The sequence below is a fragment of the Tyto alba genome, unplaced genomic scaffold, assembly GCF_018691265.1.
Source record: "Tyto alba isolate M040663 unplaced genomic scaffold, T.alba_DEE_v4.0 Super-Scaffold_6, whole genome shotgun sequence".
Taxonomy (NCBI): domain Eukaryota; kingdom Metazoa; phylum Chordata; class Aves; order Strigiformes; family Tytonidae; genus Tyto; species Tyto alba.
In genome coordinates this window covers 2,712,837-2,739,214 of record NW_024881327.1, presented here as the reverse complement: position 1 = coordinate 2,739,214, position 26,378 = coordinate 2,712,837, and the positions used below count along the sequence as shown (strand labels likewise).

The 26,378-nt window shown below is 43.1% G+C and overlaps 1 protein-coding gene across 4 annotated transcripts in view; it reads left to right on the top strand.

The window, feature by feature from the left end:
* PALLD (palladin, cytoskeletal associated protein) overlaps positions 1 to 22,769 on the top strand; it is a 200,600-nt gene extending 177,831 nt beyond the window's left edge. For 3 of the 4 annotated variants that reach the window (XM_032983938.2, XM_042808208.1, XM_032983939.2), the window contains 9 exons: positions 865 to 966; positions 3,105 to 3,326; positions 8,292 to 8,441; positions 12,099 to 12,193; positions 17,265 to 17,397; positions 18,377 to 18,584; positions 19,270 to 19,435; positions 20,309 to 20,442; positions 21,397 to 22,769. In XM_032983938.2, the coding sequence (XP_032839829.2) occupies positions 865 to 966; positions 3,105 to 3,326; positions 8,292 to 8,441; positions 12,099 to 12,193; positions 17,265 to 17,397; positions 18,377 to 18,584; positions 19,270 to 19,435; positions 20,309 to 20,442; positions 21,397 to 21,569 (1,383 nt within the window). In that variant the 3' untranslated portion in view covers positions 21,570 to 22,769. Of the gene's footprint in view, positions 1 to 864; positions 967 to 1,542; positions 1,594 to 3,104; positions 3,327 to 8,291; positions 8,442 to 12,098; positions 12,194 to 17,264; positions 17,398 to 18,376; positions 18,585 to 19,269; positions 19,436 to 20,308; positions 20,443 to 21,396 lie in introns of all 4 variants that reach the window. The other variant, XM_032983937.2, reaches the window with a different exon arrangement.
* Positions 22,770 to 26,378: the final 3,609 nt, after the last annotated feature.

Here is a 26,378-nt window from a genome sequence, read left to right as displayed (position 1 = left end):
TAACCAAACCAAGACTGGTACCTAGTTTTCATGAGTCTCAGTCTGCTGGTTTAGCTACAATATGACATCTTTTTAAAAAATGAATTTAAATGAGCTTTTTAAAAAATGGAAGCATGAAGTAGTTGTAATGTTTTACAATTTCCATTCCTTTTTCATTTTTCTGTTTAAGTGGGGCATTTCACCCCATAATGCATTTGCCTTTCATTCACTGGCATTCATTTGCGATGTTGATTTGTAAGAAAGTGTCTAAGTGCCTGAAATGTGTTACTGAAGGTAGAAGGAAAATAATGATGAAATAATTGAATCGTACACTTAAGGTGTTCTTTTAACCTGCTTTACCTTTTGAGTGCAAATTGTCTTGTATGAGCTGTCTCCTTAATTTCTGAAAGAGAAAGAAGAAATAGAAATAAAAAACCTTAAAGAATATATTTTTCTCTAAAGCTGTCATATTTTTGACAAAATAATCAAGTAGTGTAGTATCTTCTTGGCATTTTTGGCAGAGTTTTCTGCTGTGTGGTTCTAATGTAAAAACGGAGCAGAATGACTAGGAGTAAGATTTGGGATGATTTGACATGCACTTTTTTGATGGACATGCTGATTTAAGCAGTTCCTATTGCTCATTCCTGCCCAAGTTCCTGGCAAGAGGGTGGAAACAAATGGCAGAGTTAGGGCAAGGGTTGCTTAAGCCAGAAAAGCCACTTGTAATGCAGAAAAAATGCATTACAAACTGCGGTAGAAAATTTCTGTTTGAAACATATTGCTGCTCTCTTTTATTGTTACTTAAAGCATTGCTAATGAGAAATACGAAATTTTTGTTCTTTTCCTTTTTCTTCATCCCCATTTTTTTTTTTTTTTTTTGTTCAGAGATTAACGTACGAGGAGAAAATGGCTCGTCGATTGCTGGGAGCAGACAGTGCTGCAACTGTCTTCAATATACAGGAGCCAGAAGAGGAGCCTGCTATACAGGTGCCACATAACTCTACGATTTCATAGGAAAATAAAAAAATTATTTCAATATTTCCTTTTCTACAGACTGTGATTCTCTTAAAAGAGGTCCTACATAAAACAATAAATATACACAAGCTAGGACGGTTTTGATTACAGGAGTCATATGTTATCTATCAGTGAAGTGGAGGATCACATGCTTATTGCTCAGTTTTTCCATACTGAATAAGGTTGAGAGTTCTCAAACGTCTGCTCTCTGCTTTAAACTCTTCCGTTTATCCTATTCTGCCCTGACCTTTAAGTCTCTGAAGGAAAAACTACATCTACTACCTTGAAACTGTCTTCTCTTTATGTGTGTAATCTGCACTTTTTGGATGCAGACCAAAAACCAAAAACCCAACAGAAAGTCTGCCTGCAAGGCCAGGTACGCATTCCCCACTGTTCAGGTGCCAGAGTTGCCGTTCGGAAACGCGCAGGATTCGTTGGCTTATGTTACCACATAAAGTATGTTCACCTGATAAAAACTCTGAGGAACTGTCATGGATGCCTCTTGGTCTTCTTCTTTCTGCCTCTTGATCTTTTCTTCCACCCTTGCAGGAAGCTCGTTCTGTTGGCGCTTCTGTAGTGAGTCCTGTGGATACTCAAAAGGTTAAGATTTTCACCTTTTTCTGGCTTGCTTTTTAGTCCATTGAATTTTTTTTTTTCCCTCTGTCATCTTTTCCCTTCCCCTGCAGCTGCTCTTGGTTAATAACAAGAGGTCACCTAGCATTAATAACTGGGGAGATTTGGGCTGCGCTCCCTACAAGGCGTTAAAGTTCCTCTGTAAGACTAATTGTCTGAGTGCAGGTGGCTTAACCACAGTAACTGTGTGCTCCAGTATCTTCCTGCCCTAACGTTAACATACGCTGATACTAACTGCCTTGCATCCAAATCAGCTGCTCTTTATATATACCACGTGTACTTCATGATTTACTTTTATGATAAACTTTCAGGGAACAAAGAAATTTTAAAAATGTCTGCAGCTTACAAAGGTGTTTGGTTTTTTTTTTTTTCTTCCACTTTTTACTGTTATTGAGGGTTATGATTAGTTCTGTAACCAGTCAGTAGAAAGACTACATGGCATTCCCAGACCAGTCAGTGGTAGAGGATGGGCATGTGGAAGGAAGCTTTGTATGAGTCGCAGTCTATCTTAAATAAAATAAGGGTCAGAGACAGTGGCCAGAGGTCATTTGAAAGAGTGCCTGAATTTCTGCTGACTGAGAAGACCAGTGACTAATAAAGATTTTCTTTTTCTGCTTCTAAGCTTTCTTACATTCTGGCATTATCTTTGTTATCACTAAGATTCAAAGCAGGATTTTCATACTACGAAGTAGATGGAGTGAACAGGTCAAGAAAGTACAGAACTCTGTCTTTCACAGTAACATTTCCCAGTATCTGAAGACTAAATTTAAACAAGCAGTAGTGTTTTACACTGGATTAAGCTTTCCACTCTTTTTTATGTATCTTGAATACTCTTTCGACAAATTTGTTTTCTAAGAAAGAAGTGATACTTTTGGCCAGACAAAAAGGGACCATGGCAACAGGAGTAAAGGGAGGCAACTATCACGGACTGACAGTGTTGCCATTTTCTCTTTTTTTTCCCCTCATTTTTACAGGCAACTGTAAACAAAATCACTTTAGCCTGCTGGTGCAGCCTCCGGTACAGTCCTATGCAAATAGCAGATGTGAACCATATGGTCTTCTGGCCATCTGGAAACAAAACCCACCCTAAATCTGCCTGTACCCTCAAGGAAATATTAGTGTGTTTCTTTTGTCTTTATGAACTGTTTCAGAATAGTTTTATTCTTATAGGCTTTTTTTAAAAAAAAATGGAAAGAAAGCAAGCAATGACTTTCCTTCCCCTTATAAATTAGACCCTAAGATAACATGAAATACAATTTTTGCCTCATACCAGATGTCTTCATTGTTTCATAGGGAAGTTATTGGAGGCACAGATTATAGTGTTCTTCTTCAACAAGAAACAGTTTCCTTTTATATGTAAAACCTTAATGGATTGTCAAAGATCAGTAGAATAAAAACCCCCAAAAAACATTAGGAACACATCTTACTGAGCAACGTGTTGAAGCTGGGTGCTAATATGTGCTTTTCTTGTTTGACAGGAGTATAAAGTCTCCAGCTTTGAGCAAAGATTGATCAGTGAAATTGAATACAGGCTGGAGAGATCTCCTGTGGAAGAATCGGATGATGAGGTGCAACATGGAGATGAACCTATTGATAACAGTATGTCACCATATTTTGAGATAAAGCTGAAGCATTACAAAATCTTTGAGGGAATGCCAGTCACATTTACATGCAAAGTGGCAGGAAATCCAAAGCCAAAGGTAAGAAAAGAGGGTGAATGTTTCTAGAAACGCTCTGAAGATTTCTATAGGGGCAACTTACAGTGAGCCCCTGGGCCCTACGGGCTGTATCTTGCAGGAACAGCAGATATTCTCCCTTGAAAAGGCAGGCTCCTAGTCGGTATAAACTGTCGAATCTCTTTTGACTTCACTGGAATCATTTAGATTTATAAATCTCTTTCGACATCACTGGAATTATTTAGATTTATACTAGGCAAAAGTCCTACTATGACGCTTCACCTCTTAGTTGCTCCCTCCTGAGACTTCCTCTCATTTTTTTTTTTACCTAGAAGTAATACTTCAGCCATTTTCAGAATTGCCTTCGGGGTACGCCTGTACCATGGAATGCGGTGCAGTGCTAGAAAACCCCGTGTGGGCTGGCACAGTAGTCCCAAAAGCAACCTCATCAGGTTAACGTGGGTAATTAGCTCAGGCACAGCAACCTCCTGATGTAAAACTAGGTTACTTCTGGTTCAGGAGCCAGCGTGGTATCTCTGCCATTCTTCACTATTGCAGAATTTATATCTCTACACCCTAACAAGACTAGATTTTGTTGGAAGCTAGAGGGAAGGCATAATAAAATACCACAAGCTCCCATATATCCCGACAGAAAGATGAGACATGATGGTGAGGTTTTAACGATGAGCTTCTGAGGGAGGGTTGGGCTTGGGAAGCATTTCCTTTCAGCAGATCTGCAGAAGTACCGGTTGCGTGATGTCAGCAGCGTGGAGGAATGCTTTGGTACGTTGTGTTTAACCATTTAAAAAATTGTTTGGCAACCAGGTGACTCATTATGCAGCAGGCACACAGCAGGAGCTGCTTCAGCTTCCATGCCAAAGCCAGTATCTTCCCGGTGAGGTCCTTGCAGCTCTTACAGTGACCTCTTGTGGAGAGGGGCTCCTTCTTCTTAGGCAAGCTCGAAGATGCCTTATCTCTGAGATAAGATCTTCACAGCAGCAGCCCCATCCAAATCTCACCTAGCGTAAATTTTACAGGAATCTAGGATTTTGAACAGAGATAAATGCAAATGACTTTACATGTCCAATGATGCAGGTGTATGACACTGCACGAAGTGTAGAAAGAAAAACAGACTGTGTCAGGTAACAGAGAAGGAACAACAGAGAACCAGGGGTACATCTACATTAACAAGTAGTACAGACCAGAAGAAGAAAATCTGTAGAATAAGATATCCATCCCTACATGCATTTCAGGAGGTTTTACTTCAGGCTAGCTCTAATCTCATCCCAGAGACTGAAGCAGATGCAGCACATTAGATGTGTTCTTGGAGCACATTTTCTGGCTTAGTTTCATCTGAAAGGAATCCAATCCTGTGCTCCAAAACCACAACACGATGTGAACCGCTGCAAAGTAAGAGGGGCTGATCAGTATGCTCATATCGAAAAAGCACTCCTGCCTCACCCTGAAGACACACGCCGAGGTGGTTCGCCCCATCTGACTGAAACCAATCCTTTGGTGTCCAGCCTCTTCTGAGGTGACCGTACAGAAGAGTCTGTCGTGCTGAATAAGGCTGGAAGACAGATGGGTTGGCGGGTGCTAGCGGCGCAGTGTGCTGGAGAGGTGCTCTTTCTGCCCGAGGCCTCTGAATAAGTTGCTGGATCACCTATTGTGAGTCAGCCTCAGGCAATTTAGCCATTCCCTACTTTTCACAGTTTTCAATTAAGGCGTAGCTTCACAGTCATCTTAATCTGATTCGAGACAGATGAAAGAGAGGATGCCTCGTTTCCCTCGCTCTCCTTGTTTTGGAGTTAGGGACTGCACAGCCAAGAAACCACATTGTTAGTACTTCCCCCAACACACAGCAGCATCTGACGTGAACGCACTCTCGTTTGGATACGGCGTTCTGGTTTTGTGCAGCAGCAAAGCGTGCCCATTAAGAAGTGATTTGCTCTCACACCCGGGACTCTGACCCTTTATTCCGTTCGCTCGCAGGTGCGTTGTGTGAGCTGTTAAGTTGCTTGGGATGGAACCAATTTCAGTCCCGTTGGATGGCTACTTGTTAGCTGGGCTTTGCAAATGTCAAAGGCTGTATCTTCCCCTCATCTGCCGGAGCATGTCAAGATAGCAATTTTGAAATGCTCAATGGCTGAGGGCTGTCCCTCTGCTGGAAGTGTTGCCCCTGAATAAATTCTTTACTCTGGCAAATGGAAAGCTGGAAATAATTTACTAACTCGAAGCTCCTCCCTCATAAGTATTCGGTCAGCTCTGCCAAGGAATGGCTTTGGGAAGGACTGTAGTGTTTCTAAAATCTGGCATTCATTACAAGGGATTTTTCTAAGCGGGGTTATTGGCTTGATTATTTTTTCCCCTGAACATGCCATGTAAATTGAATACTGATGTGCAAATTCTGTCTTCATAAATAGGACTTTTTAAATCTGAGTCTACTTTTGTTATAACCTTCAGTGTCACGTAAAAGTATTTTCTCATTAAAATGAGAACCTGTGGTGATACGGGAGGGATTGCAGAATACTTCTTTTTAAGGGATATTTCTCTTCAGAATTAGGACACCACCATACAAAAGGTTAATTGAGACATGAATGTTGCATAAAGCTCATGCTGCTCACTCTTCACATGGCTGAATATAATTCTTAGTGATTAAAGATGCCTGAGCTGCCCGAGATCAAAAATCCTTTTGTACTGTGTGTTCCATTGTATTTCTAGCCGTTAGACACTGGTTTCTGAAAATCTGGTGCAAATAAAAGCAATCCAGATGCCGTGTTCAGTGCTTACGTAGTTTAATGGCACATTTATTAAAAGGTATCCTTGAAAGAAAATACTTCACTGCGAGGGCCACTGTCTCCAGCAGTGACAGTGTTTTACTAACTACTAACTCCAAGTCAGATAAAGGTAATATTAAAAATTTACTGCTCGTAAGTAAAACCCAGCGATGCCAATGCTTTTAAACTTAGTGGAAATAAGTACTGGACGATATGTGCGTGAAGTCTGGGTAGCTAGTTCAGTTAATATTTGCATATATTTCCACGTAGAAATTCCTGGCATGTCTCCTGATATTTCTGATAAGTGCATCGTTATTAAATAATTACTCCTTAGTGCAGTAGATTTCCAAGCAACGTTATGACACATGTAAAGCATGCAAGTTAAAACTCATCTTTTGCAGCTATGTTGTTACCAGCATCCATTAGCATGTGTATCTAAGTGATCAAATATCTTTTGCATCTCCAGTAAGTGCTCTGTCAGCAGACGGGAAGACATGACTAAATCTTTTGTTAGCACCACAGAGTCTCTGCAAGGCTGCTGACAGACAAAATGGGAAACAAGCAGAACCAGCTATTGAGGAAATGAAATCATTTCTAGTTACACATACTGCCTGTTAATATAAAAACCATACATGGCAATTAATTTTTAAGGGAAATTTCCACTCATTCCCTCATAACATCCTCCATTTGTCTTTTTCTGATATTTAAAAGTATATCCTTAACTTTTCCCCCCCAGGTGAGTGAATTTAGAGCTCTGAAATGCTGGCACGCATGAGGAACCTGGCATATTAAACTCTATCAGGAACTGTGCTTTGCTTTGTCACTTCATTTTTACCGGAAAGCTGTCACCCTTTCCTCACTGCAAGACCTGAATTCCCACCTCAGGAATTAGACTGAGGAAAACGTGTGTGTTTTCCTCGGGCTGAGTAGTCCCGGCAGCCGTGCGACCAGGACAGGTGCAGCTCTTGTACTCGGTACGAGCTGACCTCATGAAAATAGTGTAGGGTACCTGCACGGGTGACTTAAGAAATGCTGAGCACCACTGATGTTATGGTGTAGTACACGTTTCAGAAATGACAAGTAAATAATGTTCTACTTAAATGTGGGTTTGGGGAGCTGACTACAGCCTGTCTAGTATAAATTTTTTCACATATTCCTGTGTGTGTTTTCACGCATACGCCACGTTTTTCTTTCGATTCCAGCAGTTTGGGGTTTTACATTATTTTTAAAATATAGCAGAAAACCCCCAGAGCTAGGTCAAAATATTTGCTTTCTTTTTTCGCTTCAAGTTTGAGGCATTAAAAACACACATGTATTTTTTCTGTAATTCGTGGATTACTCTAAGATATTATTCTGCATACATCATTTTTTTGGCTCACTGGAAGTACGTTTTGGGTCAGCCAGAGAATAAAATTATGTATCAAAAGTAATGGAAAAGACCTCTGCCTGATAGATAATGTAACTGTTCTGTGCAACTTGGAACCGCGCTGGTGTTGGTGTACAATTATGAAAGGCCGCCTGTGTGCCGACTTGCTCTGAAGTACTTCCCGTTACTTCGTAAAGCCGCCCCTTTCTGTGGGTGTCTGTCACATCGGGGTGACACTGCTGGTTCCAGTCGTGCGATGATGCTGAACCCCCTCCTGGCTTTTTGGTCCGGTCCGGCCGGCGTAACGGATAGGAGACAAACCTATCCGGTGTTTCAACAGTGAGATCCTTACTTCTATTTTACTGGCCATTGAATTCAATATTCCTATAATTACCTTGGTTTGTGTTGTTATTTTCTAGAAAAGGGAGCAATAGCATATCTTAAGTTTTTTCTGCCGCTTCTTCAGGTTAAAGTGAAATAAAAAACTAAAATTCGTAATCTTCTCCAAAACAGAACTCTTCTTCGTAATGACATTTATTTTCAGTCCTTGAGCGGTTCAGCTGATGTTCTGTGCTTGGGACAGGTACAGCCCTTATGCAGCGGGAAGTTTCCTCGGTAAATGTTGGTGCTGCCACCGTTCTCTTGGAACGATTGCTCATCTGTAACTTGGCTTTTAGTGGAAGGGGTTGACGGAGCGTGGCTCTGCACTGCTACTAGCTGATCAAACCGCTTTGCTTTTAGTGCTTACCAGAGAGGTTTTCAGCAGCTAAGATTCGTTCGCGCTGTTGAGCAATGATGACAAGGAGCACCCACCTCTTACCAGCTGTGCCTTGTTTCTTCCTGCAGATTTACTGGTTTAAAGATGGGAAGCAAATTTCTAAACGAAGTGATCACTACCGAATTCAAAGAGAACCTGATGGAACTTGCTCGCTGCACACTGCAGCCTCCACCCTGGATGATGATGGGAATTACACTATTATGGCTGCTAACCCACAGGTAAATGAAGGTTTGGCTCCAGAGCAAACGTGCTTCTGGACATAAATCTTCAGAAAACGATCTCATCTTACGTGCGCATGATTTAATTAAATGATGAAGTCACCATCAAGTATGTCAGTTAGATTTCTGTTTTCATCTTGCATCAGTAGGGTGGGACCTTTCTATCTCTAAGAGATTAGCAGCTCAACAGGAGGTTTTTTCCTATGGTTTGAGGTTTCAGAGGGGAGGGGTGTTGTTTATTCATCACTCTTCCACTGTTTGTTTCAGCTGATAACATCTCGGTATCCTAACTGAGCTGGGAGAGCGCACATACTATAAAGGGAGAAAAAAAATCCAGTTTACCAGCAGAAGTAACCCCATTCACCAATTTCATTTTCTTCTGTCGACACTGCTCACTGACCGAGGCTAACTTTTGGGAGTGTATCACACCTCAGCATGTTTACATTAGGCAGCGACTGCAATTCTGTAAGGCAAAGTGATAGCACTTACAATGTAGCGGGGAAGTCTCCTGTGTTGATCTCAAAGCCTTGAACACCGTTCTTCTGAAAAGCAGCGCGTTACTGGTTTTGTAATATTACCTGTTCTTCGCAGACCCAGTACAAGAGCCGAGCTATACAGCAGAAACCCACCAGAGCCTTGGACAGAGCTGAACGTACAGTTCACGCGTCCTATTGAAGTAGCTTTTTCAACTCACTTTTCCTACAGCGCAGCGAAGGGAGGGGAAAGGTTTGCACGTGAGAAACCAGGGCAGAAACACAACTTTTAGGGATGGTAACGAATTACTTCCTTCTGTAGCACCGAACAGCCTGCCAAGCCCAGGCCTGCAAGTCGAATCACACTGTAAAACAACAAACTGCATCACGGAGGCAGGGTTTAATCTTGCAGGGGAGTGTTGTGCTCTGTTGTGAAGGTTGCTAAGTTGCGGTCCGGCCTCGCTCTTCAGCTGTCAGCCCTGCCCGCGCCGCAGCGCGCTCGGGAGCCCGCGGGACGGTGCCCACAGCTGACACGCGCACACACGCAGCTCCCCTAGCCCGCAGCCTCAAAACTGCGGCGCTTAAATCTAGGTCGTTTCAGTAGCATTTCTGCGTATACAAGTAACACAAGGAAATCTCGTGAGGCCAAGGGAATTCTTCAAGCCGGCAGCTTTTACACTAGAGCTGACCGTTGTCTTGTAACACCTGGTACTGTTTAAATTGTGTAAATTTACAGCAGGTTTTCAAACTGTGAATAACTACACACCTGCTCAAGGTAGGAAGCGAATCCCGTTCATCTTCCTTCCAGTCTTCTGTTAGGGCGCGTACAGAGTTTCCCTGTGCAGCGTTCCTGCATGATCCAAAGTCTGAGAGAGCTTGACAAACAAACTGCTTTTGTGTCGGAGCGCCCTGCTCTGTCCCGGAATATTTTAGGGCCTACCGTTTTAGCATTTGTTATTCTGGATAAAGCTCAATGAGACAGCAGTGACCTAGGTTAGCAGTTCTGCTCACGGACGACACTAGTTTGTTCCTGGGTTTTTAGACGTCCTGCAATGAGCTGGGTTTGTCTCGTTCCTAGTTTGGGGGGGTGAAAAAGCAGTTTTGTTAAATGGCAAAATTCTAGGTCTGTGCTTTTTTCCCCCTCTTTGGAGAAGAACCAGAAGCATCCTCCTCTGGCTGCCCCAAACAAAACATCTGTCTACTTCACCAAGCCCATTCTATTCTTTCTTTATAGTGTAATTCCCAAGCAAACATACTTATCTCTTCTACTATTTGCTTGCTTTAGCTCTGCATTTAACAGCACGACTGAGGCAAAGAAGGGCTATGAGTTAATGCACTAGCCTTTCCCACCGAAAGATCTGGATTCCAATTCTTTTAAGTCACCCTGAGTGGAAATAACTTTGGCATAGCCTTCTCAATTCTAATGGAAAATTGTCCACATCTCAAAGCTATCGCAAACTTAGGCAAATTTGGCAACTTTTCCTTAAGAAAAGCAAAATACGTAAACATAAGGGAGCCTGCATCAGCATTCGCAGGGACTGGTAGGTATTTGCTAGGCTGCTGCTGTGTTTTGGCCATTGCTATCGGAGCCAGGCGTATCCTTAGCCGACAGAAATCGCTTTTATTAAAGCAAAGGGTTCAGCTCACGAAAGCTCTGCCAGTTTATGCCACCTCAGGGTCTAGACTAATCTCGCAGGGTTTCTCTATGTAAAGTGACTTGTTGACAAACGCTGGTACCCGCCGGTGGCAGCTGGCAGGGCGGGCACCGCTGCCCGCGATGCCACGCGCGGCGACCTGGGCTGAAGGTTCCGACACACCACGGGGGGTTTGGCAGTTAAACTTCCCTTGGAACTTAATCCAGGGCAGCCTGAGCCTGGGCCGAGACAAAGAGGAAACCTCGCCTGGCTTCGGCCTCTACTTGCTTGGTTACAACCCTCAGCTGCTCTCCGCCCGGGAGCTGGGTGGGCTCCAGTCGAGCCCTTATTTTCACCTGCTTTCCTTTTATCCCATTCTCTCCCCTCCTTTGCACTGTGCACCCACAGTCCTCTGTCTGGATTTCCCTTATTTTCTAGGCCATCTTCTCATTAATTCCTTCCCGTTCGTCCCAGGACGTTTCCAAGTCTTTGCCTTCCTGTTTGTTCTTCCGTATCCAAACTCCTTACCGTCCTTTCTGTTTCCACTTGTGATGCCTTCTTGTATTGAGATACACGGAAATTATCCCAAAACATGTGAATTCATCACCTGCCAGAAAAAGACTCATACGCAGTGGTGCCTAAAATAGTAATGTATTTGTTCCAGATGTCTTTCATGGTCTTGTAACACACAGAAAAGCTTTTGCTTAAGAATTTCCTGCAGGTCATGCACAATGGCTTATTTTAATGCAAGTATTTTTCCTGTGGGTCATGGGAATAAAAGCGGGACACAGAGACTTCATTTCAAACAGTCCAGCAGTAGCACTAAGGTCGTGGCCGTCTGACGGCTGCCTGCGACCCCAGTGAAGTTGTTTTTCCACGGGCTTTGGCCAGTTGTTAATGAACAGCTATTTGCAACCCCAAATTGCTATGACAGAAATATTTGTCACTTTTTTGATGACAGACTTGAGTGTGGAGCTCACAGCTTAGAACTGAACTACACGGCAAAGCTGATGTGGATGTTGCCTTGGTGCTGCCAGTCCAGGGAGCAGAGAGACAGACGTCCATCTTCTAGACATTTATCTAAGAGCTACTTAAAACTGTCGTTTTTGGAAAGTTATTAAAATTACATTGCTATATAAAAACAACTAAGTGCCATTTTCAAGATCTTGGAACTACTTGTCTTTCTCTCCGCTTGCCAGAGAAACCTCCCACCCACATCAATAACTTAGTCAATACACTGTTTTAAGGACTTAATTGCCTGTGGTACTAGTAATCTTCTTTGAAAGAAAAACTTCAGGCAGAACACTTTAACCATGACTGTGTTATAGCCACAATTATTCCAGCCTGGTCTGTGTTAGTTTGGAAGCTGATAAAATGGTTTCATCTCAGGAAGTAGCCCGATAGATGTTTTTCAACGACTGTGAAAGAAGAAATTGTATTACAGACTCTGTAATGGGTGGGCAAAAAAGAAGAAATCAGGTTGAATGTTTATCAACATGACATGCTAGAAGTCTTTTAATGTTCCTTCTCTCCATCACTGTAACAAACAGGGCAGAGTAAGTTGCACGGGCAGGCTGATGGTTCAAGCTGTAAATCAAAGAGGCCGCAGTCCTTGGTCACCTTCTGGTCAGCCTCATATAAGAAGGTACTTTATGCTTTTTTTTTTTCTTTTAATAATATGTGTTTTGCAAAATTATGATGGTAAGATAAAGAATGTGAAGTAAAAAGGTAAGTTACAAGTATGGCAATCAGGAATAAACGTGACCTCTGCTGTCTAAAAATTTCTGCAAAGCTGCCATACTCAGAAGTATAAGCAACCTCTGAAATGACATGACTTTCAAATATCTTTATTTTTGCCTGTTTCCTCCTTTCTCTGTGATGTTCACTGATTACTCCTTATGCCAAATTACACTATCAGCTGTTGGGAGGGACCTTGTCACTTAGATGGGTTTTTTTAAAACATCTCGCCTGACTACTAGGATTCTAGCAGGAACCTGTACTTTCTGCAGCTTTTAATAAGTATTCATTTAAAGAAAGCAGAAATAACTGCCTGCCAAAGAAGCTTATTAGATTTACATTAGAAACATTTCAGTATCTCAGTGATTTCAGTTCAGGTTCTTTTAAGGAATTATGAGTCAGAAATAAAGTATTAAACTTATCTTTGGTGCGTTTACAATTATTCACATATGAAGCTTTGGTTTATGTTTTTGGACCATATAAGGGAATTTTCCGTTCAAATACTTTTTTTTTTTTCATTACCCAAAGCATTTATGAGGCTATTTAGCACAGCTTAGACATCTTTAGACGATACCAAAAAAATGCATTTTGGTTACCCAAACAGACCTGCTTTCAAGGGAGTACGAGGGCTCCGGTTCTGGGTTCTGCCGTGCTGAGGCACGTGTTTTGCTTAATGGTCACGGTGGCCACAGAAACTCAATACTGTCCAACTGTAATATATCCAATAGATGTAATTACGTACAGTCAGTGTTCAATAAAGACTCTCGTAGCGATGAGTAGTGGTGGCAGTAGGTACCGTGGAACTGCTGCATGCCAAACAGGCTCTCTTCCTCCCTCTGATAACCAGAATTAGGAGGCGAGGTTGGTTATTTAAAAGGCCCTGTCAGTCTTACCCCTGCCTAGACTGCCTGCAGTCCTGAAGCAGCTCCCAGCAGCGCCCTACACCCGCCCCCTCCAACGCTTCACGCTCAGGCCTGTTAAACTCAAAGCTCAGGCTGCTAACGGCGGGGGGGGACACTATCCTGCTATCGCTGCCGTGTGGGAACAGCCTCCCCAAAAGTTGAGTCCACCTGGTGTGGCCTTGTCCAGTCAGGAAAGTACTTGGCACCTGCCAATAACGGGTAAAAATTTAAAGTCTCTGTTAATACCTGAAGGGAAAAGCTGCCACGGAGAGTCAGGTTTCAGTTGAGTCGGTCAGCGCACACTGGGTGAGAAAGAGGAAACATCTTTAAAAATGGGGCCGGCAAAAGGAAGAGGGGTACAGGTACGAGCAGTGAGTGGGGCTGACACCTCTGCACCTCTCCGAAGGATAAAATGCGGGTGTCTCTCTCTCTGCGACAGGCAGAACCCCTGGCTAATAATGGAAGAGGCTCGTTTTTCAATCTCTCCAAACGCAATCTGAGTCCAAGGCCGCTTACGGCTGGTATTTGATTTTCTATTTGAGATGGGCATGCAGGCAGCCCCTGTTGCTTTGGTCGGGCATCTGGAATTATAAAGAAGAGATTTCCATAGAGCAGCTTATTGGGGATCCTGATTTCCTGTAAAATTAGCACACGGGAAGGGCTCATCCTGCCATCCTTGCTTACAGAAGGTCTGCTTCTGCTAAGCAGGCAGCACAGTGCTGTTTGTGTTCAGGGCCATGGCCCAGCTCTCAGGCGCCTGCAAAACCTCCCCGAGGTTTTTTTCGCAGGTGATGCACCACAAGGCTGTGCTCCCCCCTGTGCCATGATGTTTGTCACAGGTATCACCTGCTATTTTTGAGAAGTAATACTCCTGTGGCATTACAATGAAATTTCTGCAGGCTTTTCTGCTTCAGAGCAACAAAATCTTTTTTTTTTCCTTTTCTACAAGTGTAATTATTAGTTTAACGAACTTTATGACTTGTTACACTGTTGACAGGCTTTTTCCTGAAGTATTTTTAATCTCTTACAGAATGTGTTCTGGCAGAACTCTGGGTTTTGTCATCTTCGCTACATCACAGACATTTTAAAACACTCTTTGTAGTTCTTGCTTAATTTTTAATATATTTTTCTGAAAGTTGCTTAGCTTGCAAACGGTACCCTTTTAGCCTTACTTGGGGTGGGGGCAGGGGGGGAACTTTGGAATCGTCTGACATGTACAAAGCTTGGGCTCAATCCCTTAGGTGCACAACACTGTAGCACCCAAGCTGTCCTGCCGTGCACTGCAGCCAGAGCACCAAATAAATCATCTTAAAATCCATGAGATTTAAGGAAGATTTTAAAAAGAACTATTCCTATCGCCCCTGCTCTCAATTAGAGGATTAATTTGAACTTAATCTCCTCTATCCCAAATTAGTGATCATTATCATAGGGTCAGTCCTAAAGTCTTCCCCAGCTGCTTGCTTGCGGACATTCCTGGTGCCTTGCGCCACCCAAGGAGGCTCCCTGGACACAGTTAGCACACGATGTCAGTATTGCTCAAGCTAATCTCTGCCATTTCATGCCCACACCACAACCCTAAAGCACCCACAACTAATCCGAGGGTATTCTAGTTTGTTGCCACGTGTCACTCCTAGACATCTGAAGTACTTGGCTCATTTAATTATTTCCTTAAAACCACAAAATGTTTTAGAACTAAACTATCCCTAGTTTCACCTCTCAAGGTAAAGGCTTAAAAAACAGTCTGCAATGTTAGAGGTGAATCTACAAAGAGGTAAAATGAAATGCACTATTTGCTTCTGACTCTAGACTAAACGGAATTGTTGGTTTAGGTTTCATTTCAAATGTGTAATTAGAAAACTTAGTTTTCATGATTCAGGAATAGACTATCAGAAAAAAAAAAAAAAAAAAAAAATTTGGTCACAAACCCTTGCCCTTTTTGTTTTCCAGTTCATTTGGTGTACATTTTTTGCCCCCAGTTTTGACCAGTGTTGCCTTCTGATGCAGCTGCAGCAGCGGGATGGTGGTTTCAGAAGGCCTTTCGCACCTCGGAGGCGCTAGTTAAGCTGTTCCGCCAGTCACTTGCCCTTTAGTGGCGACTTCTCAGCAGCGCCCGCGCAGGGTGTGTGCAAACACGGCGAGGCCGCTCTCGCCTGGGTGCCTTGCACTCAGGTGACGAGGTGCCATCATTTCTGGTTGGTCTTGCCAAACCAATTGCCAAAAGCTCCAAGTAGGGTTTTTACTTTATTACTGCCCGCTTTCCACCCTTGTACGCCTGCAGAGAGGGGGTTGGAACTCGCCCCCTCGAGCCTGGTGTTACCTACGAGCTGTAACGCAGGAGCCACAGAAGCAGCTCTAGGCACATTCAGGTGCTGGTTCTGTACCCGGGACCTGGATTCGGGCACCTGAGGGGCCCCCCAAGCTCCGCAGCGACGGCGGGCTACCTTCCCTCGTTCAGCGCCCAGTCCTACAGTAATAAGGAACACGGGCTGGATTCCTGCTCCCCCATTCGCCTTCAGTTACAGCTGTGGGAAGCCTGGGATGATCATTAAAAAGTCAAAACGTACCTGTTTCTTTATGCCAGATAATAGTGTAGAAAAAGTGATGACTGGTCAGAATTCAAACAGAGCAGTAATAGAGAGAGGGGCGACAACAGAGGACAAAATAAACCAAATTCAAGCGGCTCTGAAGTGCTAACCTCAGTGGAGCAGAGCATGCAGCTGGAGTGTTTATCTGCCAGCCAGGAGCACAGCACCTTGTTTTCCACACGCAACCGTGTGTGTGGGGAGGGGGGGGTTAAGCTTTTTCTGTTATGAATTATTTTAACCAAAGGAAACACCCCATGGCAGCAGAACGAGCAGCATAGCCACATCCACTGCAGCACGTACACTGCAGCCACTGGCCAAAACGGAATCAGAGGCAAAAGTTAGGAGAAAATGGAATTCAGAAAAGAGAGTTTCGCTGTGAAGTGCTGTTGATAAAAAGTTATCTTGGAGGATATTTGCATATCTCCACTGCAACAGGAGGCCACTGTAGGCAGCAGCCGGCTCCAGCATGGAATCCATTGCAGGTCATCAGGCAAGAGACAAAATTTTGTTTCAGTTACAAGTTTCTTTGATCACTAAATCACACAAACGAAATAATGCCGATTTTAATTGGCAAAAGAAAAAACAGATAAACAAGGAACCACTTCGAAAAAGCTTCGATAGATTCAATTAACAGGCTAGAATAACCAATGCTGAAAATGGATTAAATGACATCATGGAAGCTTAAGGTGACTGATACTATTTCTGGGAACGGGAGTTTTTCCTTATTTTTATTTTTTATTAAACTTTTTACGGTACCTTTACAAAGAACAATTTAACGACCAAAGTTTTTCCTCCTTTTGCTCACAAATGAAATCCTCCCTGTTTTGACACTACAATTTGGTGGCTTTGAAAACGTTCAAGAATATCTCAAACAAAAAAACCCTGTTAAATGAAGAGTAAATATCCCCAGCACTCTAATCAACAGAATTTTCTGTATGGTCAGTAGTGCACAACAAGAGAAGATGAAAAAGAAGTCTGGTGTGGAAAGTCTCAGCTGAGACAAGTTAGCTGTTAGCTGCTGTTATTTTCTGAAAGGTGACAGTGAGCAACGAGCAGTACCTACGCTGGCTGCTGTAACTGGCAACAGTGAAGGGATTAAGTACACAGGCCACTAGAACCAGGCACTGGCGCTATATGCGAAGGCCCGCTGACTTATTTTATTTGTATTTCAGTGATTTAAAGACTAACCCTAACAAAAATTCTACCCTGTATAAATAAATGATTATGACAAGCAATTATTCTACAGCAAGATTGTTTTCTAGATCGGATTTTGCCACAACTTGTGAATTAAATGAAAGTAATTAATAAGTACGGTGTCGTAATTAACTCAGTCTGAGCCAAATGCTACCAGTGTATGTGTGTCAATATGGAGGATTGTGGTAGAGGTCAAAGCAGTGATTTAAAATTCAAAGCAGCCTTGTAAGTGATTTTGGTTCTTCTGATTTAGCAGAGAAAGAAAAAATAATTTGCCTTTATTTCATGTTATTTCAAGACCACGATCTCGATCAAGGGACAGTGGTGACGAAAATGAACCAATTCAGGAACGATTCTTCCGGCCTCATTTTCTGCAGGCTCCGGGGGACCTGACTGTTCAGGAGGGGAAACTCTGCAGAATGGACTGCAAGGCAAGTACCGCGCAAGGGGTGGCAGCGACCTTTCACTAACGTGACCTGCCTCTAAATCCAAGTTAGCTTCTTTTAAAAGCTGTTTTACCGATTGGCAGTTTCAGCGACTGTCACTGGGTTAATTAGCCTCACTGCTTATGAGGAAGTGGCCAGGCAGAGTCTGCCTCCCCTCCAGTGAAAGTGCTTCGGGCAGATCTTGCAGCTTGTGGTGACCCGCGACGCAGAATTCAGCTACGCCGGGGTGGGGAGGGAAGCAGCACACACTGTACACACGCTGTGCTTCTCTGCTTTAAGGCCTTTCACTACTCGAGTTTCGATCCCCCATTAGAAGTTTCAAACAATATAATCTTGATTTATGACTTTGCCTAACAGAATTAATGACAGCTTGGATGGCTGCTGTTTACTTTATGTGATATATCTGGGAGAAGCTATTTGCTTTCAAGCAGTACCCAGAGCAAATGGCACAGCTTTCCAAAGTACAAGACTTGTTCACACAGACCAAGCATTAACTAGCGCAGGCGGTGGTGTCACTAGGTTACACCTAAGTGGAATGGAACTTCGAGTTCGATAATTAGTCGGCTAACATCTTTTTGTCTGCAAGTTTTCCACAAGAAGTTAATCTAGAAAGGAGTATCTTCCCATTCCACCCGAAGAACAAAGAATAAAAAAAAAAAAGACAAAAGGTGTCACCCTGCCTTTTGTTTTGCAATGTATTATTATTTTGCTTCTAGCGTATCTAAACACTGATCTTTTTTTCAGTCACGCCCATAAGACATCATGGAATTTGGGGAGTTGGCCAGAGAGTGAGTAACTGAACACAACTGAGTCAGTGTGTAATTCAGGACAGACTTAGATCTTTAAATCTCGTGGTACACCTGCAATAGCAAACAAACCCAAACGTCTCTCAAGTAACAAGTCCGGACTCCTCCAGTGTTCCATATGGCTAAGACCATTTCCCATTATTCTGTTTACACTTAAGGTTAGTGGACTGCCGACTCCAGATTTAAGCTGGCAACTAAATGGAAGACCGATCCGCCCCGACAGTTCTCACAAAATGCTGGTGCGTGAGAACGGGGTGCACTCCCTGATCATAGAACCAGTCACGGCCAGAGATGCTGGAATCTACACCTGCATTGCCAGCAACCGAGCCGGTGAAAACACGTTCAGCCTGGAGCTCATTGTTGCAGGTAACACCTTTGCGCCGAGCTTCCGCACGGAGCACTGCAGGGCTCGAAGGTGAAACGGAAAATCTAAGTGCCCTCGGATGCCAGGGATGAGGGCAAGAGGAGGAAACCCGGCAGTACCAGAACGACAGTGGGGGTAGTGGTGGTACCCTGGCGTTAGGCTGTGGGCCGAGTTGCCTGGCAGGTGAGCTCTGGGCAGGCAGTTGGGAAGGGGGCGTTGGCCTGAGGCACCACTGAGGTGCCACCCCAGCCTCCGCCCTGGCCTGGCCCTTAATGGGAAGCTGCACGGCCCCCACCTCCTGCCCGGGGGGCAGCTCGGGGGGGCCTGCGTGGCACAGCGCAGGGGACTAAGGCCGCTCCAGCCCTCCGGCAGAGCGGTTCCTTCTAGAGTTACAAGTCCAGCCTTTTATGGGGTAGGAAGGAGCGCTGTTTAACGAGGACAGAGCAGCCAGTTTACTGTTTCAGTTCTTTCGGGGAAGCGGGGGGAAACCACTTGGCTCTGTTAGAGCTCACTGATGTGGCTGTTCTCCTCGGCTGAACCAGGACCGGCCTTTGCGATTCATGAAGGCAACACTTAAGTTTCCTGCCACTTGGAATTTTCATGATTGGTTTTTAGCTTGTTGCTGAAAGAAAGGCTGCGTTTTCATAGACCGGTGTCAACATGACTGCACTCTCTCTATTTTCACAGCTAAGGAAGTACACAAAGCACCTGTGTTTATAGAGAAGCTACAAAACACGGGTGTGACTGAGGGGTTCCCAGTGCGACTGGAGTGTCGAATCTCGGGGGAGCCATCTCCTCAGATATTTTGGAAGAAGGAGAACGAGTCACTCACGTACAACACCGACCGAGTGAGGTCAGACTGACTTCCAGTAATCCCCCCGTGTATAACTTCAACGGCGACTTATCCTGTGACACACAGGAAAACCTAGGAGGTCGTAAGGATGCTCTGTGTGAAGAGCATCCCAGAAGTATTAACTACTTATTGTAATAATTTGACTTCTGTTCAAACTTGCAGCCAGCCCCATGGCTGAGCCAGTATTAAAATGTTAGTTCTGATTTCCATCCTCAGACTTAAACAATTATCTTTGCACTTTAAGCAAGTGGAGAAGTAGCTTTTCTCTTCTAGAACTAAGACTTATAGAAATTTACTGGTGCAAACCTAGGCTCTGGAGTAAAGCTACCTGCTTCTCGGGAGAAAGCTGGATTCATAACTCCGCTGCATAGTTAAGCAACTAAGACTCAATATTCTGTATTCTAAGATCAACAAATTTATCTTCAATATCTGGTAACATTTTGGAGGAATGTTTAAGAGCAAACTCATGATGTATTGCAAGAAGAGGAACTTGTTACTGATATGACACTGTAATAAATTATTGCTGTCCCTCTGAGTAACTTTTTTTACCCTTTCCCCAGCAAGGCTGGGTGGATTCTGGCATCCCTACTACTTAGATCAGATTTCCAGATGTCTTAATCTGTAGTTGTGAAAGAGAAAGTACTTTATGCATGTTTGCTTCTTAGTTTCCAGTACAGGATCTTGAACTGCCAAATTGTCAAGCATACTCCGGTTTTATTTTCCACTTGCTAATTTCAGAGGAAGCTCCGTATTAATGAAACGTGGACTGTAATTAATCTGTAACTAGAACTGGGTTGGCTTATAACGACACCTTAAAATTGCCGATGCTGGTTTGCAGTTTCAATAGTAATTTTCTACTTTTCTGTTGTTTAGCATGCACCAGGATAACTACGGCTACATTTGCCTGCTTATTCAGGGAGCGACCAAGGAGGATGCCGGCTGGTACACTGTTTCCGCTAAGAATGAGGCTGGGATTGTGTCTTGCACTGCCAGGTTGGATGTTTATAGTAAGTGGCTTCAATTTTCATGATTGCATTAGGCCCCCTAAGAGCAACAGTTCTAGAAGTTTCGGTTCACAGAATGGTTTACACTGGTCTCTCTCTCTTTTGTTTATAGTTTCTCCTCAATAATAACGATCCACATCAAGACAACACATGCTCTGTCAAAGTACATTTCACCATCTTTCAGATACCTAAAGCAAAACAAGCATGCACGCTTTCTGTTTTTGCTTAGTATATTAAATACAGCTAATTAACAAGAGATAACGGCATGATTACATTATTTCTGTGGATCATTATTACTATTGCTCTGCTAGCACTTCCCTAACCTTTTGTATTCTTTTGTACATTAGTCTGTAATACACCCCTGACAGCTACTGGAAGCACACTTGATGTCTTATGGCTTTCTGCTTAATTATTCCGTTTGTTCCGAAGCAGCTCCTTACACAGTGGATGTTTTCTTAAGCCAAAGTCTCTTACCAGGCTTCTTGTAACGGGAGTGAGGGGTGGGTGGGGGCGGAGAGAGCCTGGAATGATAAATGCTGGTTTCTGTAGTGCTAGTGGGACTTGTGAATTAGCGACTTGGCTCGGCACTCTTCAGCACACAAGGGGTGGCAGTGGCAACCAGGGGATTTCCTTTTGCCGGCACTGTGACAGCAGAGCACGGCAACAGACACCCTGCTGTGACCCTCCTCTGCGACACAAGGCAAAGCAGAAAGCAACGCCAAAAAGGCAAAGTAACAAACACAGACGCTTTTGTTTTTACTTACCACATCTGAAGGTGAAAGGAGATGCTGAGAAAAAAACACCCCACCCAGACAGGAAACAAACTTACCTTTGATAGAGTGGCTTTCTGCTGCTCAGAAATGAGTGTCTCCTTTACAAAGGGCTGGTTGTGCATCTGGCAGGCTTTGATGCGCAGCCCAAGGTGGTAACAGTTCTTCTTTCCTGTTGAATCTACAGCTCAGTGGCAACAACCACCTCAGACAACCAAGCCAAAGAAGGTGCGGCCCTCAGCCAGCCGCTACGCGGCACTTTGTGACCAAGGACTAGACATCAAAGCAGCCTTCCAACCCGAAGCAAACCCCGTCCACCTGGCGATGCCGTCGGGCCTGGTAGAGAGCGATGACCTGTAGATCCGGCTGCCGCTTCCATCATTTTCTTTCAAAGCAGAAACACTGAAAGCCATTGCCTTGACCAAGGATACTCCGATGTCACTTTATGCAAAGGCAGACACCTTCAAGTACAAGAGATAAACAACAGACACAATAACCATATATTCCTTATTCATTATACCAAATTAGAAGAATAGCTAGATTATTAATAGAAATGTACACATTGCACAACAAATCACACTCACCAGTTCCTTATACCTAAGTTGCTTCAGCTCTTACGAATAACCGTTTTCATAAAGGCCAAAATACATCAGAGACATTTTTCAGAAGAGAACACTATTTATCACTACATGCCTCGTAAGCAGTAAGTAGACGCTACACAATCTTAATGGTGCAAGTTGTTTTATTTTGAGGACTTTAGATCACAAAGAAAATTAGAATGTATGGTTATCTATTGTTCTAAACCGGTAATGCATTCTGATAGCTACAGTGAACAAGTGCAATATTGTAAGAATAAAACAGGAAGGGACAAGGAAGAGAAACGTAAGCAAATGCTGTATCTCTGCAAACTGCTTTCTATTCTACAATGAAAAAAGTTACCTTGCCTTAAATGCTGTTAGTCTGGGCGGTTCTATAAAGCAACATCAACACCGTAACTTTAAAGTCTTTCGTATTTTTCCTTTTCGCCATCTAGCAGGAGGCTGACTTACAAACATACAGCAAAGACAGTTTTAGCATAAGTAATTTAACCTCTTCGAGATAACGAAGAAAAAGAGCTGACGTGTAATAACAGCCTCCTCCAGACTAAAGCTGGCACTAACTAGATGGGAAAAAAATGCCGACAGTATGAACCACCGCAGTAGGTTACTGCACGGGGTGGGAGGGGGACAGGGCAAGAGGTTGCAACTCTCTCTGGATTTCCTGAGGACAGTCAGTAACCTCATCATACTCCCATTCACAAATCTGGAATTCCAAGGTGAGCTGAAAACTAGGGAGTGTATGTATGGGATGTTTGACTGTTTAAAGCTTGTGTAATGTGTATGAGGATTTTAGAAATGTATTGTAAGTGAAAAATGGGTTGAGACTGCAATATGAATTTAAATGAAAAGTATACACCACAGGTGATAAGCTTGCAGATCTGAGGAAGTAGAAAATGAAGATGGACAAAAATAACATCAAATTTGCGCCTTTTGGTTTGGGTGTTTTTTTTTTTTTTTTTTTTTTCAACAAAGCACATGTCTGTGGTAGAGTTAATTTTTTTTTTTTTCTTCCGATTGTAGACAAATGACAGCTCTTTTAATGGGTAGGGTCTGTGCGCCGTGGCTGAAAAGCCTGTAGGCTCCTTTCAGAATGCAAGGCAAATCCACATCAAACTGGAGCCCCACCGAAGTCAGATCTAACTAGGTAGTTCTAAATTAGAAACAAACGAATTTCAGATGAAGGGGAGGGAGGGACAGAAGAATTACTAGGCCTGACAAGAAAAATGAGCATTTGATGGTACGAGCTATGATACTTTGCTATGAAAGGAAAACACTGTATTCCTTATATGAAGCACATATATGGTATCTTTCATTATTTATAATAAAAGTGTTGAAACCTTTTATCTCAGTTCAGTTATTCAGAAGTCCTTGTACTTAGGGTTTTCTTGTTTGTTTTGTTTTTTTTTTTTATTTTGTAATTGTGTACACCATATATTGCATTACTGCTATACGTGTATTGCTTTTTAAGTACACAAAGTTTGTTTTGTTTTTTAGTGACTAATAAACTTTAGCACATAAGGTAGTACTATTCTGGTGCAGGATATGACCAGTTATGGGGATCGTTAATCTAGATTAACGTAATAGTCTGTCATCTGGGAATAATCTGATTCTGTTCTAGAAAAAGTATGTCATATCATTTGCCAAATTTTTCTTGACTGTGACATGCTAATTTACCTTTTTGTTTAGCTTCACTAGCATTATTTTGCCACCTTTTATTTGTATTTATAAAAAAAAATGTATTATCATTACTTTGGATTGTTGTGCTGATATAATGTGGGTTTAACATCAATAAATATTACACAAATAGAAAGTTTTCCTTCTGGTAAAGACTATTAACTGTTTCAATACAAGCATGCAAGTATAAGATTTCAAAATTTTAATTACTGTGAGTACAGATGAATTAAGGGCTATATGCCGCATCTAAAAATGACGAGAATTTATCAGAATATTCTGCTTGTGACCTGGAATCTTGTTTAAACAAAACAGAGAAACCATGACCCACACATTCTGAGAAATTTTTGCCAAATAAACATACTTGAAGATGCTTTTTTTTATCAGGTGAGCAAATATGCAGGTCTATTTTGTGTGTCTAGTAATTGCAATATGACATCACTTACAACTGATTCCAAGTCAAGGGCATGGTCCGAGCGCTGTTAAATTTCTTTAAGAACAGTCATCTAACAAGGCAGTATCAACAATTTAAAAAGAAAATGTTAATATTTACTTGCAAAATCCTGACTATTAACTAGCTTCTCCTTCCTTCCTTTCTGGCAAAGATACCAGGAAAGATGCACGATAATAAATTTTTTCTTTTTAGGTTTACATTTCAAGCACTGAGCACTACAACCAGAATTATCTATCTCAGTGATTGAGCAAGTACTGACAGTACTGGTGATACTGCAGCTGCAGTCAATGGAGTTCCGTCTGCTTACAGTAAATTTGTCTTTGGCCTAGAGACTGAAAAACTGAGACTGCTCTTGTGAGCTGGTTTAAGATGAGGTCATCATCACTTTGTGCCTCCGTATGTACGTACACACACACACTTAAGTAGTAAATCACATCTCTAAGCAGCAAAGTTGTTTTTATGAAAACATACAGCTGTGCTGTTACTTAGTTACTAGGACTGTTTGGCTTTACAAATTGAGAGATAGAAGCGTGGCACAAGAAAACGACTGACTGTTCAAGCCAAAAATCTGAAATTCTTGGAAGCATCAAAGTAACTTTCAGAAGTTTAACCCCCCTCCACAAACCCCAAAGATAGATGGTATGACCTGAAAGTGTACTTTTTTTATCATTTTACAGGACTAAAAAAAGAAGTCCTAACTTTCTGCAAGACTTACAATTTAGCTATGGGAAGACTTCCAATTATTTAGTCCAAGCGTACTCAAAGCAATTGAAGGCTCGATGCAACTGCGTGCAGGACGGTGACAGAGACCTCTGTCAGGAGCACCAGCAGGAAGGTGCAAAATGCCACCTGCACGAAGGTTTTCCAGCTGGTGCTGTACTTGAATACACAATGCCTTTACCCTGCAACTTCACACCACCAGCAACCGTTAGTTCACATACGTGGTTTTTTTTTTTTTTTTCCATCAGAGTCAACTGGGGGTTGGGGAACAAAACCAAATTCTAGTCCAGTTTGAGGCCCTAGCTTATAAATCAAGAGTTTCTTCCAGTATTGCCACTTTCAAAGACCACTTGAATTCACGGAGGTTGTACGCAAGTAAATGCCTCGACTCCCCACATATGGACAACTCCATCCTTATCTCTGCCAGCAGCCTGAACGGATTTCAGACGTAAGCGCGTGCTTCGTGAGATCATCTTATCCGTGGTGTGGTGATGGGGAGGGGCTGAGCTGCACCACCCGGGTGCCCAGCCCGCAGCGCGTGGTGCGGGCGTGGGGGCGGGAAAACAGCCGGCGCAGCGCTTGTGCGGCGAGCCCGGGCCTGAGCCGCCGCCCCGCAGCTCGGCCGCGCGCACGGGGCAGGACGTGCTGAGGCTGAGCTCCTTCTCCTGAACTGGCTAAAAGACAGAGCCCTCCCCCTGGCACGGTCGGGCTGTTTGAGCAGAACCCTGAGCACACAAGACACGTCCCATGAAATTTACAACCTGTTCCAGACAGCATACAGAATTCTTCAATGAGTCTTAAAGCTTGCGCCTCTCATCCAGAATTAAGCCACAATTTGCATCCTTTCACAGGATGCACACAATAATCTCATACCGTGCTGGGTCTCTAATGAAAATGGCAGTGTTTGGAACATCATGCTCAACTCGCACTTAGAGCAAAAAAGCCAGACTGCAAGCAACAGTACCTGTGCAGCAATGGCTTCAGCAGCTACACAGAGGAGGAAGGCGAAGGAACTCCAGTCCAACACCACCGGGAGGGAAAAACTTTTTGCTTCATAGAACAGCTGCAGTGCAACAGGTGAATCCTGGGGAAAGGCCAAGTCTTGCAACCACTGTCACTTTCTAGTTCTGTAGTAGTATAAATGGTCCAGAAACAGCTGCAGAAGAAGAAAGGAGAAAAAAAATAACAGCACATGGCCACCACTCAGAACGATTACATCATTTACGGCAGGAGCTCTACAAATCTCACCACACTGAATGGATTAGGTTGGGTTTTTTTTTTCGCCTGAAACCGGTCTGTTAAACATACCACTAAACATATTGTCAAGCATTTTTTGGCCAACTCTTGGCCCAGACATCACGGCGTCTCGCTATGAAGGCGAACGGAAGGTACAAAAATACACTGCCAAGGACAGGACCTTCCCAAGCTACTGCAAAAGGTGCTGAAAATACCTCGTAAGATAAAACTTCCCACACACCAGGCAGCACAGCTCTATTCTATTGCAGATTAAGAACTAGTGGATTTTGGAGACGGCTTTTACCTGCAGCGTTTGTCTGAACAACTGCTGGAGTCATTTGTAGGAAAGAGCCTGTCCACAGGAAAACCTGTTTCACCATACTATTCCATACTATAATGCACAATTCTGTGTCTTATTAACACATTAACTCACTTCCTCCTGCAATACTTCAGAATCAGATTCACTGAACATCTTTGTAACATACTGTT